General features: G+C 39.1%; 1 protein-coding gene across 2 annotated transcripts in view; it reads right to left on the bottom strand.

The window, feature by feature from the left end:
• LOC116727172 (alpha-tectorin-like) overlaps positions 1–19,086 on the bottom strand; it is a 125,909-nt gene that overhangs the window by 23,424 nt on the left and 83,399 nt on the right. The window contains exons 8-14 of one of the 2 annotated variants that reach the window (XM_032574410.1): positions 18,710–18,988; positions 18,511–18,606; positions 18,221–18,386; positions 17,133–17,533; positions 16,470–17,046; positions 15,799–16,382; positions 13,599–14,151 (exon numbers count right to left, since the gene is read on the bottom strand). In XM_032574410.1, coding sequence (XP_032430301.1) covers positions 13,599–14,151; positions 15,799–16,382; positions 16,470–17,046; positions 17,133–17,533; positions 18,221–18,386; positions 18,511–18,606; positions 18,710–18,988 — 2,656 coding nt within the window. Of the gene's footprint in view, positions 1–9,240; positions 9,637–10,751; positions 10,949–11,077; positions 11,479–11,996; positions 12,152–13,598; positions 14,152–15,798; positions 16,383–16,469; positions 17,047–17,132; positions 17,534–18,220; positions 18,387–18,510; positions 18,607–18,709; positions 18,989–19,086 lie in introns of both variants that reach the window. The other variant, XM_032574409.1, reaches the window with a different exon arrangement.

Raw genomic sequence — 19,086 nt, 5'->3', positions numbered from 1 at the left:
TCAAGAACAGACCACAGAGAGCTTCCTAGAATGGGTTTCCATGGTGGAGCAGCTGCATCCAAGCCATACAACACCAAGTGCAAAGTGTCACTCCAGTGGTGTAAAGCACACCGCCACTGGACTGTAGAGCAGTGGAAGTGCGTTCGCTGGAGTGACCATCTGGCAATCTGATGGATGAGTGTGGATCGGGTGGTTGCCAGGAGAACGGTACTTATCTGATTACATTGTGTCAAGTGTAAAGTTTGGTGGAAGGGGGATCATGGTGAGGAGTTGTTTTTCAGGAGCTGGGCTTGGCCTTTAGTTCCAGTGAAAGGAACTCTGAATGTTTCGGCATACCAAGACATTTTGGTCAATTCCAGGCTCCCAACTTTGTGGATCAGAGTCTGGTGTGGATGAACTTGACTGGTCTGATCAGAGTCCTGACCTCAACCAGATAGGACACCTTTTGGGTTCACCTAGGGATGAACTAGAGTGGAGACAGAGAGCCAGGCCCTCTTGTCCAACATCAGAATGTGAACTCACAAATGAGCTTCTGGAAGAATGGTCAAAAATCCCCATAAACCCTCCTAAACCTTGTGGACATCAAGGTCCTCAGAAGAGTTAAAGCTATTCTTGCTAAAAAGGGTGGACCAACGTCATATTGAACCCTAGGGATTATGAATGGGGTGTCAAGGCAGGTGAGCGAATACATTTGGCAAAATAGTGTAGGTTTCAGTAGTCAAAAACAGATCACTTACTGTTCCAGTTGTTGGATAATAGGCAACTTCATGCCATGTTGCTATGAAGATCCAGTTGGCCTGAAAGTTGAGAGCTGGGAAGTATCTATTGATGTCCTGTGTAACTTGTTGGAGAACAGAGCCGTTGGTGTACTGAACATAGTAGATATCACCATTGCCTCTGTTGTCTAAATCAGTCCAGAACGGAGCAATGATGTCTCTGTTTCCATACATCGGAAATAGTTGAGGAGAAAAACTTGACCATGGTGAATCAAAGGTCAAATGTCCATTGTGGTTCACCTGAGAAAAAAAAAAGCTAAAAATTAGGCATGACTATACATACACTTCTTGTTAATGTTTACTTTTTGTCTTGATGATTACAGTAAAAAGGAAAGTGCTCAGAAGTTCAAGTCGTCGAGTAACATACGTAAATCTGAGAGTAAGACTGTCCAAAATAGCTGAAGGTTCGTGGGAGTGAAATTGCAGGTGAGCTTCCATCATCTGATCGAGAGCTTATTGTTCCAGCAATTGGGTAGAGGGGTCCTAGAAAATACGAGAGACATCATTTGATTAAATTAGACTCTTTCTGGATAACATCGTGCTGAAAGGAGTAAAGAAAAAATAATATCTCAAGGTAGGTTATTTTGTTAATTTATCCTTTGGGAATTAAAACATTTAGCTGATATACTGTGTTTCAACTGTAATGAAAACTGTTTAAAAAATCCGTAAAATTTACAGTAAAGAATAAAAAAATTCCAACACTTACATTATAGCATTATAGACCTCTGTTTTTTGTGGTAAAGCTTAAACAATTGCTGTAATTCTACTAACATTCAAGTATACTTGAATATCAGTTAATTAATTTGTACAAGGAGTAAAGAAAAATAATCTATAGGTAAAGAAAGAGGATAGGTATAAACTTTCAGCTTACCCAGATTCTGTGTTGTCACTGCAGCTGTAAAAAATATACAGCCATCATTGAACATAACATTAAGATAATTAATGTCAATAAATAACAAATGGTCAAAACCTTTGTGAAAAAGTTCTGACCATTTGTTATTTATTGAAATGACAATAATTTGTCCAATGTAATATTCAAATACACTTATTTACTATTTCATTTATTAATTGGAGGAGTAAAGAAAATATAATATCAAGAAGTAAAGCCAGAGGTTATTTTGCTATTTTATATTTTACTAATTAAACATATTGGTAACAAAATAACCTTTTATCTTCTGTTAAAAAAATCCTGCAGTTTTGTCAGACAATTACAAGAGCAAATAGACAAACAAATCTAATATTTAGATGTGAAGCTCTTTTCATATTTTGTGTTTTTAAAAATGTTAATATTAAGGTAACATATTGTGTTAGAAAAATATTGTGTCTTTTAGAAGATCATCTATTTTGTTAGACAATAACAAGAGCAGACATATCTATCTATCTATCTATCTATCTATCTATCTATCTATCTATCTATCTATCTATCTATCTATCTATCTATCTATAGTTGTTGAGGTTATAATTTTTTACGTTTCTATTTAAGAATGCTTAAAATGAATTTTTTGGAGTTTAAATGTTCTTAACCTGCAGGAATTGATTATATTTAGAAGAACCTATTTGTTATTGTTCTTGTATAATTAGATTCTACTACTGCAATTATGATTTTAATGTTCATGAAAACATAAATTGTGTTTCACATCTCTGGATAAACTAACACAGATGCATTCATTTAAGATTGACTTGAGAAGCTACTTGCCTATCGCTGACAGAAGCAGTACAGCCAGGATGATTTGGCTTGCCATTTTTCAAAAGGCAAACCTGCCTTAAAAATAGAAAAAGACACATAATGGTTAAATATTTGAATGCAAATGCTTAAAATTTTACAGACAAAACAATCATTTTTACCCACAGACTTATGTGAAATAAAACATTTCTGAATCCAATTTTTCCCCTTTTGCTACAACAAAATGTTAGTATTTAATTTATTACAACAAAAACACTTTTTACCTTAAGTGCCTTTCTCTGGTGAAAACATCTAAAGTGACAGCACTGGGTTGCAACAATGCTTTATACAGTGACAGCTGGCAAATGTCCAATTTAATCCTTTTATTGAAAGACTGAAACTCAGCTGCTTCCTCATATTTTAACACAATTTTGTGAGAAAGGTTACGTGATACCTTTCAGGTTAAATATTGGTATGAATTTGTTTGTTTTATTAGACGATTTCTATCTGTTGTCTCTGCTTTGTTGACAGGCTGTAGTTTATGTTATACTATATTTTTTGGTATAATAGTTTTTGTCAGTTTTAACTCAGTGAAAGCCTGGTACTCCGCTCTACCATTTGGATAGACTACAACACCAATCAAACACCTTGTCGAAAATAGGTGAGACCATCCCTTATTTCCATGCATAAAAATAAAAAAATTAAGCATAATCACTTTCAATAACGTGCGTATAGGAGCCCAACAACAAAAGTCATGTATTAAAGCTGCAGTAGGTAACCTTGATAAATTGTACTTTCTTTTTTTTTTTTTTACATATTTGTTAAAACTATTGTCCTGACAGTAGAATATGTGACAGATTAACTAAAAAAAAATCAAGCTCCTCCGGCTGATAGCTTAAGATTTAAAAGAAGCTGGCAAGTTTACTTTGTAAAAGTGCAAAGAACTATCTCCATAGTTAGATTGTTTTGTTATCATAGTTACAATCTGATTCTATGAGTTTGATCTTTGAGCTCTGTTTGTTCACAAATGTATAAATAACAAGCAACGCTTAGCCTGGCAGCCCGCCAGGCCTATAATACACAAGGGGAAACCCTGAATTAATATAGATTGATGTTGGTTACAAGGTTGTCAATATGCTCACTCTAATAAAAGTCAAGAGTCCTTTAGAGTCTCCATCCACTAGAGGACTACCATTTCCTCAGTGTGATTGACCTTTTTTGAACCACGTGCATCTAGGTGCCATCACCATGTGCACAAAGATCCCTTCACAGGTTATTTTCAAAGTTAGACACTTTTTCTGCTTTGCTTTCTTCCCAGGAGTTTTCTGTTTAACCCTTTTGATGTTCACACTGGTCTCATCATGACAGTTAAATGGGCTAACAACAAAACATCTAGATCTAGACACAAGATTAATCTTTCCCCTGACGCTTTTAATGTGAGCTAGATGAAGGAAGTGTTATCACATACAATCCGTACATAATGGCCATTATGGAGTTACGGAGTTGTATGACAGTAAGTTCTCAAGACATTGAAGCAAGTTTGGATGCGAAACAATGTGAATCACAAATTTTGAAATAATTATACTCCTACTTTTCTTTCATGAGCTGGGACTGATATGCAGGAAGGGCAGCAGCTGTGGGTGAACCAGGAGGTTTCAGCATTGTGTTTGGACAAAGGAGTGGCACACATTCTCTTCTCCTTTATTTTATTTTTCTTTTATCAAAGTACAATCATGAGGAAAAATCCCCGTTGCAATCATGTTGATAGTAATTGTTCCTGTTGGCTTATGCCTACGAACCGTGGCTGTTTATTTTATTTTCTAACTGGAATGCCACGCGAGCTGTCAGTTCATAAACAAGTTGTGCCACTCAAACCTGTTGAATCCATAGCTCTTTTGGAAAGTCGGCAACTACTTTTCTTTTGGTGTGCATATTGTGACAGCATTACCTTAATCTAAAAGGTTGCACATTAAACAAAGAAAAAACACACACACAACTTAGAGTTGTACGGATAGCAAGCTAGTCAGCTATTCTGAAGTTTTGTCATTATGCTAGGGCCGGCAGTTAATTTGCATAAGACAAAATGAAATATATCAGGGTTTATATGAATCTATCAAAACCACAACCTTCAGATTCTCCATTGCTGACCTTCATTCACATTTTCCTGCACATATTCACACATAGAGAAGGGACTTAACTTGTTGTTAGGAGTATCGTTTCTATGAAAAGATTATTTGTGGTCCCCAATACCTCAATTTAACAATAGTACAACTCAGACTGGCACTTTGTCATGCTGAGTTATCTTTGTTCTGAAAATGGAAATTAAGTACAACAAAGTTTTTGTCTTTTATGAATCATGTTTTGTATTGTAGTTCTCTGAAAACTGCAACAACAAACATCTGCAACTTTTAAGAAGGAAAAGCCTTGGGGCACATGCATCCATCCAGAGTATCATTCCCATTTTAGAGCAACAAAAAACAATAATAAAAAAAACTGACTACATTGTTTCACTAAAAGAAATATTGCAAGTTTTGTTTCTTGCCAACAATTTATTATTATTATTTTAAATTGGGAAAAATCTTTGGCTCACAAGGAAGTGAAAATTGACTAATTTGGCTCTAGCCACAAGATGGCACAATTTTATTTAATATGACTGAACTTTTCGTTTTAAGTTTTAAGGTGAAACAGAAACCCAAGTGCTGATATTAAAAAAACAAAAACTTATGTTGTTGCTGATTTCAAGAATGAACTGTGAGTGTGAGAGAGACAGAGAGGGAGATGTAATGAAGACACGGTAATATAATATGATGAAAATCTCCAGAACTGAAAGGTTCTCTCGGTTCGGGAAGCTGTTGTGTGGAGACGGCATCATTAGAGGGTTTTCTGCTCCAATGTTGACTCCAGAGTTGATCACCAAAAAGTCACTTGAATCCCAATTGAAGCTCAGATAAAGGAGAGATTCTCCTGTCTGTTGAAGCTTTTGTTTGTGATTAAAATCAAATTAAACAGACTTAACAGCTGTGGTGGGAAGTCAGTAACTTCTGCAGTGAGTCCCATCATTACATAAAGTCTCATAGCTTTGTTTAGATGTCTAAAGTAAGATTTAAAAGACGGTAAGATTTAAAAAGTTTGAGAAACGATGACAGTAAATGATACAATGGGCCAGAAATAGGTCAACTGCTTCAATACAGAGAGAAAGGAAAACATGCAAATGGGGAAGAAATGTACTGCTGTTGATCACTCATGACAACAGCAGTACATACAGTATATTGCAGGTGTGCCGAGATGCACCGGTCCTATGGCGCCCTCTGGTGACAAAACATTAACCACACAGAAAAAACACCAGATCCCTGGTACATGGGTGATCCAGTGCTCTAAAACAGTTTTTTTTATTTTTTTTTAACAAATACAGGAATACTCTTCAACAAGTGAGGAAATGCAACAATGATTAATTCATAATGCATCAAAATAGTTTTTAGTTGAGGACATAGAGTGGTGGTCAGACACTAACAGTGGGATGAACAGTGATTTAGAGTTTGTTTCTTTATGAGCTGACTGATAAAACAACAGCCTTAAAGAATTTCAGTAACAAGAACTGGGTGCAGGAGTTTGAATTTATTAAGTTTCTGACTAGATGTTTTTAGGAGATGGGTTTTTTTTTTACCACTCTTTCATTCAAAAATAGGAGATATTAATCACCCAAAGGTCAGATTGTTAAGGACGCATTAATTCATGTGGAATTAAATGACTTTATTTAGAAATTGTACGTTCTCAAATTCATGGCATTTTTAAGCCCTTTTGAAATAGAGTATATTTCCCACCACAAGAAACAAAATATACACCATAATAAAATCCTTGTTAATTTCATTCAGTTTGACACTTCCATATTTATTTAGGTAATATTTTACAATCCCTATTACCAACAGTTAATTAAAAAGAAATCCACAGAAGAAACAAAAAACTGAACATTACATTAATCTCACAAATAGTAAAAAGCACAACGGTGTTGCAGATGTTAGGAAAGTGAAATTACATCTGTTTCTCACCAAATTTGGAATACAAACCAAAATACTGAAACACCTCTTACTAACATGAAAAGTAACAAAACTTCATTGGATTTTAAAGTGTGATTATTCTTTCATCTCATTTGACCAGAATTCTGGTCATCAGCAAACTGACAATCAGGGAAACAACTGAAGTCAGATGGCCTGAAGCACCGTTTCTCTGGATTAGTCCACCTGTGTAAAAAAAGAGATGTGCGTAGATTTTGTTAACACAATATTATCTTTGTCTTTACAAAGCAGTGAAGGTGTGATATAACTTTTCCAGTGTTTGGTTGTGCCCCGAGTACCAGTGGTCCAATTGACAGAGCTCCAGAGTCATGGCAAGATACATCCTTGTTGTATAGTGTGGTGACCCGAGTAGCAATGCTGCAAAAAAAGTAAAACAACATTGAGGCTTCTGAAGGAGTGCAACTTAAGCATACACAATATAGCCACAAAAAGCACACAATAAAACTTACAGCTCTGCAGTTGTTGCTTCTCAAAAGACACAAGTGGACACTGCAGTGCAAGTAAATCTGTGTGTGGTCGGTGAAGGTGAACATCCTGAAGGAGAAACGAGACACAGTGGAGACACCGTTCTGAATCACCTCTATGGTTCCATCATCTGGATTAGGACACCTGTGAAGCAGAAGCAGATGCATCAGTTAGACTGACAGCAAGAAGACCCTGAATTAAATTATAAAGAACAACCAGATGGTGTCACTTACTGCGAAGCAATGAGATCCCAGCGAACAGGGTAGTTTGCTTGGTTGACTGGCGTGGCCCAACAAGAGTCCAGAACTGTGGCAAACTGGCGCTGATCCACCCCTTCTGTTCGCACCTCCAAGTAAAACATTTCATCACCTTCCAGTTCTATGTTTCCATTAGTACTGAAGGGAGTGAGGAAACCTTCATCCTCATAGGGTATCATCCTCATAATATACGATCCAGTGCCAACAGGAAGCTTCTTCCTCAAAATGCTGCAGAAGAAACATTTAATGTGACCAACCAGTTAAATGCACCTGATAATCTCACACCCAATTTGCTTACAGGATTCCATTGCAAAGAAAAAATAACCAATTAACTGGTTATAGACATAATGGTCAAAGGAACCACAGGGAGAAAATGGTATGATCACCTCTCCACAGGGTTGATGCCCACAGCCATTGACAGAGCCTGAGCCAGAGGGTAAACACAGGAGAAATCCAGATGAAGATTCCTCTCACGGCTGATCAAACCTTCATGAGGATCCACATGCCCTTGAATAGTGTTCTCATACATGAAGTGAGTTCCATTGCTCTAAACAGTGAAATGACAGAATGCTATCAATCAAGTTAAGTAACATATTGGACGCTTTAAAGAAGATGTTCCAATTCATGAACGTTACCCTAAGAGCTGTCCCACACAGATGGTCGTCATTGTCAAAATGGAAGATGAGTCGTCCGTCCTGGAGAGTCCCCTTGCAAGAGCTGTCTTGGAGATGGAGAGCACTGGAGGGGAAGCCCGCTTCAAACAGCTGGCAGCGAGATACTGACATGGTGCCAGAACTGCTGGAGCATTCAATGTTTGAGTCTGCTCACCAGAGGGAGAAACATATTCAGAGGTTTTGTGACCAACTAAACCAACTGATGCAGGAAAACTAAGATTATGCTTTCTATTTGAATGCCAATAGTAAAGGAAGAGCAAACAAACTATGTCTGACTCTACAACATAATTATTATTAGAGCTCTTCATAAGAAAAACAAAAAGTTCAAAAGTGTTGCACTTACCGTAGCTCTCACTGTTGGGTCGATGATATTGCTCGTCACAGAAGCAGCCATACACACCATTTTTCTTACCACACCACTCATACTCTGCACAGTCCAGCTGTTCACAGGGGTCAGTCTCAGCTGAATCAAATACATCAGAAAAGGCCAAGAAAGTTTCAAAACAAATATTGCATAGAATCAATCAATCGCTCATTGTTCTGACAATGTATTAAGCCAAGCAAACATACCACAACACAAAGGAGAGCGCCAGTTGGGGATGCTAAGGCCCAAATTGGTGCAGGTTTTCTCATAAGCAGAGACAGCAGAACACAGCATGCCATTGGCTGGCGTGTAGAGGCAGAGATCGTAAACACAGGAAGTGAAAAATGGTTGGGGGTTTGAATGCAGGTGACAAGAACTGAATGGGCCACTGGTGTTGGTGATGACTCTGCAGAGTTCTGTGTATTCTTCTATGAAGCGGCAGTCACTTAGTCCATCACCACTTCTCTGATCAGTGGATCCACATCTAGAAAAGTCGTTAGACATTTAAAAGATTTTAGAGACAGCAGACATATGCACAAACGTTTGCAATTGTTGAAATTTTATCAGGTAAAGGCAAATAAATGGAGCATGAGCTCACCCTTCTTGGCTTGTCTCTGATTTCCAGCTGTGGCCAAACTGGCTGTCGTTTTGGGCCAAAGTACCATTGGGCAAAACTTTGTCATCATTGGGATCACCATTGATGTTCCCACACATTCCACTAACTCTGTTCTGGTAGTTGCGGCCCATCCTGACCAGTAAAGTATTAGAGCCATCAAACTGGACTACGACATCAGCAGCATTAAACACCATGTAACTTCCCTGCCTCATCACCTGACCAAAATTTCCTGCATTAGCAGGAAGAGAAACCTCAGCTCCATTTACCTGTTATGATGAGAGTTCATAGAGTAAGACCAAAGATTTTAAGACAAAAACTTGTTTTCTTATCCTTAATTTAAAATAAAGCTTACCTTCACTCTCTTGTTTGGTCCGAGTCTGACATGAACACTCTCTGGATGATTTGAGAGGAATATATCAACTGATGACACGAAAGACACAAAGTCGTTTCCTCTGTGCTTGTTCGTGGCCACGACTTTGTACTGAGTTTCATTGTTGCTGTGTCTCAAGCTTTCAGTGATGATGTAAGAGCATGATCCCTGGAAATGAGCTAGGGCTCCATCGAAGGTGATGTAGTGTGGGTTACCCCATACAGTACAGGTAGACATGGCGTCGTAACAGCCCTGCTGACCATCTCTGATGGTGCACTCTTGTGTAGGAGTGCATGATGAGGGACTGCAGATCAGGACATTGGGTGCTTGACATTCACACTGTTGGGAGCAACTATCTGTCCAGAAGGACTCACCGGCCTGCAAGATGAAAGAACAGTGAAAGTATTAAGATGTGTGACGACGTTAAGACGAAATGAACCTTGAGGTAATAAGGAATGCACTACAGCAATGCTTCTTCTCTGATTCAAATCATTGTTGTAAAACTGCATCATGCAGAACCTAATTCATAATTTGCCCTTGCCAAGTTTCCACTCCTTCCTGCCAGTTAAGACTTTTATTAATTACTGGACCAATTTCCAAACTGGGTGGCAAACAAAAGTTTGAGATTATGTATATGATGTGTCATCACATTTTACTGTTGTCCAAAAGCATGTACCACCCAAATAAGTCATAGGGAACACTCAAAGTACTTTACACTATAGCCACATTCACCCCACCACACTCACTAACATGCACATATTCATACACTGATTGGCAGATCAGTAGACTACTAACCATAAATTAGCTCATTGACAGGTGGAAACTAGAATCAAACCTCAAAACTGCCTTCAAACCTTCAGGGTGATAATACCATTTTATTTGGTGAAGGGCACAAGTCCTTTCTCTGTTGGGTCACATTTGAAAACTAGATTTTCAAATGTGACTTTACTTTACTAGTTACTTTGTGACTTATGTCTGCTTTCTCTCTGAATGGCTTTAAGCCCATGTACATACATGACTTGTTTTTCTGAGGAAAATGAAATACTTGTACCAGCTTCAGTCAGTATGTTCTCAAAGTTGAGTATGGGTGAAGGTAATTTGCATATTTCACAAAAAACAGGGTAATTTCTGTGAGGCAGACCCATCCTGAACTGTACAATTGCTAGGTATGCCTACAGTTTGTCAAATCACATAATTTTTACAACAAATGAGCATGACACTTTTAGATACTTAGACATACCTACAGTAAGAAAACAACCTCCACAAGGTATTTGTTGAGATTCACAAATATCTTCTTAACATTTTGCCTGATTCTTTTGGATTTTGCTGTATAGTTCCTCAAGGAGGCTTTATGTTTGAGTTGTTGTCTTGAAATGGAACACCTTTAATTATCTTTAATTCTTCAAAGCCACTCTGGCAGTGCTATTTTAGCACTTGCATTCACACTTTCCAAGCTAACTCTATCAAGAATAAAGTGAATTGAAATGACCTACATTGAAGTAGAAGCCGTCATGCTGACAGCCACAGCTCTCCACAGGGACACAGCTTGTTCCACTCCTGGAAAACCCTTCATTACAAAAACATCCCTCAGAGCAAACATGGTCACAGGCAGCATCAATGCTGCTGGCACAGGTGTGGCCACAGTCTGTTCCACACAGCTCATAATGGCTGTTGGCTGGGCACTCAATTCCTGAGGAAAAAAGGATGACAAGTTGGTTAAAACAAGTACAAACATAGGAAATCACATATTTTGAGAGACTTTTGAGGAAGATGCTTGTTTGATTGAATACTTTAATAGCAAATTGCCTTCCATACTCACTGCAAGTGGTGTTTTGTCTCCAAGGGTAGATCCGGACATTAGCAGACTGACAGGCACTGACGTATGTCTCTAGAGCCCTGCACAGGAAATCACTGCCTCGATTTCCCGACACACAGACATCAAAGATGCAGTCACTGAAATATGGTGCTGGATCCACCTCCTCGTGGCAGAAGCTGAATGGGCCATCAGCTGCCCGGATCACCTCACACTGGGCCCTGGCAGATCGGTCATCGTTGCATTGTGCGCATGAAGAACCACAGCCGTCACTACAGGTGTAGTTCCCAGGAACCTTCCAAGCTGCCCCAAAAGCATCTGCTGAGTTGGATGATGCTCCACTTGGAGTGTGGAAGTCATCAGTTTGATTTCCATTGAAGTTTCCACAAAGTCCACACATGTTTCCTCTGAAGAAGATGAGATAGACTGAATCAAATTTTAAACAAATAGAAAAAAATGGACAGTCTCGGGCAAGAAAACACAAAATGTTCTGAAACATTGAAAAAATACTATTTGTGTAAAGATTAAACATGCTAAAGTTGATAACAGTGAGCTATTTTGCTGGCTAAAGTTGTATAATATCAGTATCTAGCTAGTTAGCAGCATTCAAATGTAAGTTTAAGAGCTTTTAACAATATTAAATAAAAATATGTACCTAACTGATTTGGGAACTTTTTATGCAGTAGCACCATGGCATTGAAATCACAAACCAATATACAAAGACATAAAAATAAATTACAAAATAAAATGTACATTTCTATAAAAACTATATATATATATTTGAAACTTTATGTGCATATTTTGTACAAATGCAGTGATGATATACTAGTGTAATAGTCCTAAAAGGGGCATTAATTAAAAAACAAATTGGATTAAACAGAATATAACATTAAATGTAAACTGCGTTGAAAAGTATATAGGCTACCTGTAGCTTGGGGGGACAGAAATGGACACTGTGCTTCTTCCATCATACATGACGTTCAGTCCAAACTTTGCTTTGACAAGTGTTTGAGATCCACTCCCAAAAACTGACAAGCTTCCATTGAAGCCAATTGGCAGGTTTCTTGTGATTCCATTCACCTACGGAGATAAAAATGTGTTTCAGGGAGGATGAACAACCAGTGATTCTTGAGAAGTGGGACAAAATGGGTTTAAATTTCCCCCCCCAAAAATTTAATTATTCATCAAGCTTATATATACAAATATGACATATAATGTTTTAGAAGTGTAAAGATGCTAAGGTGCAGGCTGATTTTTTTTTTTTTACATTCTTTTTATGTCTGTTGGTGTTGACAAAAACTTGGAACAAATTTCAATTGAGTTGGAAAATATATAAAAATTACTTCTAATTAAATTTCTTGATACTTTTATGATCATTGATTTGAATACTTATACTTATCATAATATATTGACTTAGTATTCCTTTAATTGTCTTAAACTATTATAATGTTTTGAGTTCTGCTGTAGGACAAGGGATTTTACAGACACCATCCACCTACTACAACGTTTAAAATAAAAAGTATTCAGCAAACTCCAGGAAAACATAAATTGTTGTGCTCACATGGCCCAGATTAGTTTAGTCAGATATTTGAAAAAAAATATATTTTGTGTATATTTTATTCAAATTTTGTGCTTTATCCATAGGACCCGTTTTGTCCCTCTTCTCAAGAATTACTGACAACTGATATTTCTGGACTACTATAGATGCAGCTACTTAAGAACTAAATTATTTTTGGTGATGTACCAAGAAGAAACATTTTGGTTTTTAAAAATTTCCATTCTATCTGAACTTCAGACAGTGTGCAACATATTCTGTTAGAATAGGTTTGACTTACCTCCACAGTACCCTTGTTGCCTCTCGACATACGCACTTGATAGCCTAAAACATCAACAAAAACTTCAGCCGTGGTAGAAACTGGCAGTCCAAACCACGGTTCATTCTTTGCTTTCACAGAAAACTGGTGAAGGTCCACAGTGTCATTGCAAACTGTTGCCAGAACATAGCGGCAGGTTCCCTGGAAGTCATAGGCCTTGCCATCAAAGGTCAGGTAGTGCGGGTCTCCAGAGGCAGAGCAGGTGCCATGAGGGTTGGGATGGCAGCCAAACTCACCCCCCACAACATGGCAGGACTCCTGAGGTCCACATGAATTTGAGGAACATTGGACTACACCAGTTACACCATTACAGGTGCAAAAGCTCTGGCATTCTTCACCATACCAGAACTGTTCTCCAGCTTGCCGATAACGTCCATCATGAAAGCATCCACAGGATGTTGGAGGTACACACTGGTTACCATTGAGGACAAACCCATCATTACACTGGCACCCCTCCTGGCACTGAGTGTCACAGGTGAAGGGGAAAGAGAGGCTGGGGCAGGAAGACGGACATGAACTTCCACAGAGTTCATAAAGACTGTTTGGTGGACAGGTTAGTTCTGTTGGGGGTGCAAAAGGGGAAAGAAATAAAAGGTGATTGTTAATATATTCATTTCAAAGGCATCTCTATCAAATGTGGTTCTAGTACTTACCACAGCCAGCTGCATTCCTCCACTGTCCCAGGGATACACCATTATGTTGACACATCAGTGCATAATCTCGGAGGACCTCACACAGCGTTGATGCTGGATCTCTGGAGCCTTGGAGGATTTCTACACATGCATTTACCTGCTGCCATGGGTTCACTGCAGCCCAGCATGATCTAAATGGTCCAATGTGTGAAGTAAGAACTCCACAGTACTCACTGGAACTGAAATTGATTGCAGAATTACGAGGTCTGTTTTCCACACAGTGATCTGCCAGGGAGCCATCTCGCCAACTGTCCCCAAACATCTGGGAGTCACTGACTAGAGTACCATTGGGTGTACGGAAATCGTCATTCTGGTCAGCATTGTAGTTTCCACAAAGTCCACCTAATAAACCACTGTAGACACCTGGTGCAGTGACACGCACTAAATTAGGCCAGACAGTCTGCAGAGTTACACCAAAGGCTGTGCGAAGTATGACACTGTGAGTGCTGCTTTGGAAGATGTGGATTCTGTTGGATCCAGAGCTGAATGGCAGTCTGGTCAGTTGGCCATCAACCTTTAAGAAAATTTTCAAAATATGTAAAAAGGTTTTGGTGTGGACATTCAAAGTATTTCAAAAAGCATGAAGTCATCAAATTTTGCCTTTATTATCACTTGAGAAAATTATTCTGATCAAACAAAGGTTGAAGATCAGTCCACAGAGTAATCGAACATGTAATATGTAAATAATGTTTTAAAAAGACGTTTTACAAACATAGTTACACCAAGATCTAACACCATATTCACCCCTCCTTAGAAGTATTTATTTTCAGAGTTTTTTGTTTGTTTTTTTGCACATGTTAACCATCATTAAATGTTAATCTTCCAACTTTGGTCAAAAGCCTTTCCCAAAATTGGTAGCAAAATCTGAAATATGTATTACTGCAGCAAACCTTTGAATCTGGCTGTACTAAAATGCAAACAATTAAATTCACATTGTGGAAATTATGATAATCCCAAGTCCTGGTTATAATGTGTGCAGACCAAAATCTTAAAGTTATGCTATTTTGACATTTGCTTAGTGTGTGAAAACATTAGTTGGGGCCTGTGTTGGGGTCAGTGACTGACTTGCCTCCATGCAATTCCATGCATTTTGAAATCGCCGTCATGCCCACAAATATCGATATCAAACTCGGTCATGACATTGATATGCATACCTGCTCCGGTAAAATGTTTTCAAAATTCCGCTAGGGCTTACAGTTTTCTGTCAAGGTGCTTCAGAGCAAAATCACTCGCCAGGGTAACTGATGCTCTCAGCCATTAATTTTCATACTTTTCTGAAAAATTTCAGACCTCCGCACACACCATCTGTCTCTCATCACTGTTATTACTGTGAGTGAGGTAGAGATATGAATCGCGGTACTATCGGAGACGACAAATAGCCCTCTGATACGCTTCAAACGGTTTTCGAATATGTATCACAGTTCCCGAACGGGAAGGAGTAGTTCGGACTGCTTTTTTCATAAAAACTGACTGGGTGTCTCACAAAGATAGAATTTTTTCTCCTCCTCTCTGTCTCACACACACACGACAGTAACAGAGGATTGATAACCATAGCAACAGAACACAGGAGGGGATTGGCTGCTGGATAGGACTAGCCTCAATATTCCCCTCAGGTTAGTGCACCGCCTATGGCAGTGCAATAATATAAGCTTGCATTATCTTTTTCTCTCAGGTTAGGGCACTCTCTTGCGCAGCATTGCATTAGCATTATCCTTTTACCTTAATTACACTATTAGCTATTTTTCTTACATATTAGCCATGTTTAGTATACTGAATGGAGACAGTCAATTGCAGACAACATGCTAGTGATGCCCCACATGCTACTGACAGTATTCATGTTACCATTAGCATGAATACCATTACCATTTTGGCTAATTTTAGTTGATTCAATAATTTTAACATACTTAATAGTGCACATCCAGGTTAGTTAACATTCTTGTGATTCTCCACATGCTATTGATTATATTGCAGCTTTCTTTAGCATTGATGCTAATTTTTAGCATCAGAACGCTGGGTCCAAACCAAAGGTCATACTTTGGCAGGCCCCGGTTAAATTTCTGCAGGAATTTTCTAGTTTTCCGTAATACTGTTCAAACAAAACTGAAGTTCCATTTCATTTTATGTTATTTACTTATTCTGTAGAAAATTATTTGTCACTCACCTTAACAGTGCTACTACTGGCCATCTCGATAGCAACTTGTGTTCCCTCTGCCTCAAACTTTAGGACATTGGAGAAACCCTGAGACCCCTGTGGAACTTTTTCCACAGTGACCAAGAAGTGCGAGTGATCAGATGATCCCATAACTTTGGCAAGGGTCAGGCGACATGCTCCTGGGTACTGGTACATCACTCCATCAAATGTATGATATGATCCTGGTCCTCTTATCCAACATGTTGCAAAGCTGTTTGGTCTGCAACCTCTTACTCCATCCTCCACCCTGCAGGACTCATGTTGGCCACAGCTGTGAGAGCTGCAAGTCATGGAGCCATAGCTACATGTACAGCGCCTCCCACAGTCTGCATCCAGTATGACAGTTTCTCCTGAGTGGTAGTAGTGACCCTCAAAGCTGCAGCCACAGTCAGCCGGAGGGACACAGACCCCTCCACTCAGGAGGTAGCCTGAATTGCAGACACAGCTCTCTTGATTCGGGAGGGGGCAGTTGTTGGTGGAATTCGGGTTGACACATGTAGATGGACATCCTGTACCCTGGGCCTCATAGTGGCTATTGGCTGGGCAGGGGATTTCTAAACACAAGAAACATTTATTCTCAAACTCTCAATATTTAACATCACTTATATTTCAAAATAATTGTGACTGACTGGCAGACATACCACAGAAGCCAGAACGCCGCCAGCTTTGTGGCTGGATCCCATTTTGTTGACACTGACTTGAGTAGACATTTAGGGCTTGGCACAGAATGGGTTGATACCCTCCACTGACACAGAGATCATACACACAACTATCCACAAAAAATCCTGGAGGAAATTGTTGATGGCATGCAGCAAACGGTCCTGTGCTGTTCTCAAGAATACCACAGTGGGCAGAGTTTCTGTACAGTGCTGTCTGAGCTGCTGTGCAGCCAGCACAGGCCAGACCTGAACAATGAGGATCACAGCCAGGCTCATCATCTCCAGATATTTTCCAGCTGTTGGCAAAAACCACATCAGAGCTCACCACTTCACCCTGACGGGTTCGAAAGTCATCTCCAGGGTTATTGTTGAAGTTTCCACAGAGCCCACATGTGCTATTTTGGTAATTGTAGGGCAAACTGATTCGGACATATAAAAACCTGTCATAAGAAACCATCAGGCCAAAGTCAGTGCTGATGATCACAGAGAAACCTGACTGATAAACCTGGATAGAGCCGTTTCTGAGGAAAAATGGAGTTGATACAAAGCTTCCATTGACCTGTAAGGATGGCAACAAAAATTACAAATATAAACAAAACACAAAATGCAGGGTCTATGTTACAGAACGTAAGAGGGTCCTGTTACCTTGGCCTGACTTTGATGTCCTTTAACCAGCTCGATATTTTCATCATAAACAAAGACTTTGACCAGTACTGTCCATGAAACATGAGTGCTGCCCTGATGCCCGTTCTTCCCCTCCACTCTGTAGTAGGGCAGTCCGTTCTGACACTGCTCTGACAGAACGTAAGTGCATGTGCCTTGAAAGTGAAACACTGAGTTATCGAAGGTGTAGTAATGTGGATCTCCACTGACGGTGCAGGTTTGTCTTTGCACTGTCTGACAGGAGTACTGAAAGGCAGCTGGCCGACAGATTTGGGAGAAGGAGCAGGGATTGTTGGAGCATTGCAGCCCTGCTGTGGTGCAGATGCATTTCTGTGCACAGGTGCTGTCACTCCAGAAAGAGTCACCAAGTTGAACAGGTTGACCTTCAAATAAAAATGGAAGAAGAGTCATTTAATTATTTTTGATCATATCCTGTAAACTGCAATAATGTTGAAATAACTTCAGTTTGAATTCATTTGTAATGTTTCTAACATTGCAGTTTGGAAGATCTGGCAAATGATGGTGTAAGGATTTTGTTTTCTCTGTGTTGATTTGAGTTTTTCTGTGTGTTTATTTGGGGTTTCTGTGTCTTTTGAGTTTCCGTGTTGTCCTGTCTACCCCTTGATTGTTCCCAGGTGTGTCTAATTCCGTGATTACCCTCTGTGTATTTAATGCCACCTGTGTTTCTGTGTCTTTGTTGGATCCTTGTTGATTCTGTCTCGCCCTGTCGAGTATTGTTTGGATTATTGCCAGTTGCTACCTGATGGTGTTAGTCTTAGCCTTTCTGCTCATCCTGTGCTGCCTGGAATTTTGGATTATTTGTACATTTTTTCATTAAATCATCATAATTTCTCTCAGTTACTGGGTCCTCTACGTCTGCCTCACCACTTCACATTGCAGTTCATGACAGATGGGTATAAAGAGGAAAAATGAACCTGGAGAACTGTTTAGAGTTCGGTGCACGTTCATTAGCCCTACTCTCCCATGAGATACAGACTATTGTTCTTTATTTCTCTGGTACATGTACTCATTATTATAAAGAAGTTCCTTTGGTGACTTTGTGTTCTTACCACTGAAATTGCAGTCTATTGATCCATGATCGACACGGAAGGCCCATCGACCAGGTACATTGACATTACTGCCAAGACGAAAAGTTGAGTTAGGTCCAGTTGCGTTTGTGGAGAATGATCCAGGGATGGTGAAGTGGTGAGAGGAACTGATTGTGTCACATCCACCCTAGATATGACATGTGAACAGATAAATAATGTAATTGATATTTCAGATAACTGTACATTTGCTGGAATCAAGAGAAAGCAAATAAAACATATAATTATAGTATACATTCATCTGAACATCTAACCTGTACAGACTTTGATGTGGAGGCTATTGACCCATAATTCATCAGTACAAATGAATAATGGCCATTGGTAGTCAAGACTGCCTGAAGGGTTGTTTGCTGGGGAAAACAAATATATTTATTGAGAATAAATTTAAAGATTAGCTAAAGTTATTCTATTTATACATTAAATAGGTTGCAGCTGTTAGAACATATCACTTACTGTCCCACTTTTTGGATAATAGGCAACTTCATGCCATGTTGCTATGAAGATCCAGTTGGCCTGAAAGTTAAGACCTGGGAAGTATCTATTGATGTCCTGTGTAACTCGTTGGACAAGAGAGCCGCTGGTGTTCTGAACATAGTAGATATTACCATTGTCTCTGTTGTCTAAATCAGCCCAGAACGGAGCAATGATGTCTCTGGTTCCATTCATTGGAAATTGTTGAGGAGTATAATTTGACCATGGTGCATCAAAGGTCAGATGTCCGTTGTCGTTCACCTGAAAAAAAATACATAAATTGGGTTTCACTATTTATAGACTTTTAAAATTTTGTCATGATGATTACAGTAAGAAGGAAAGTGATTAGAAGAAGCAGT

This window comes from Xiphophorus hellerii, chromosome 10 (assembly GCF_003331165.1).
Source record: "Xiphophorus hellerii strain 12219 chromosome 10, Xiphophorus_hellerii-4.1, whole genome shotgun sequence".
NCBI classification, from domain to species: Eukaryota; Metazoa; Chordata; class Actinopteri; order Cyprinodontiformes; family Poeciliidae; genus Xiphophorus; species Xiphophorus hellerii.
Note: the sequence above shows the minus strand (reverse complement) of the source record. Positions and strands in the feature narration are given on the sequence as shown.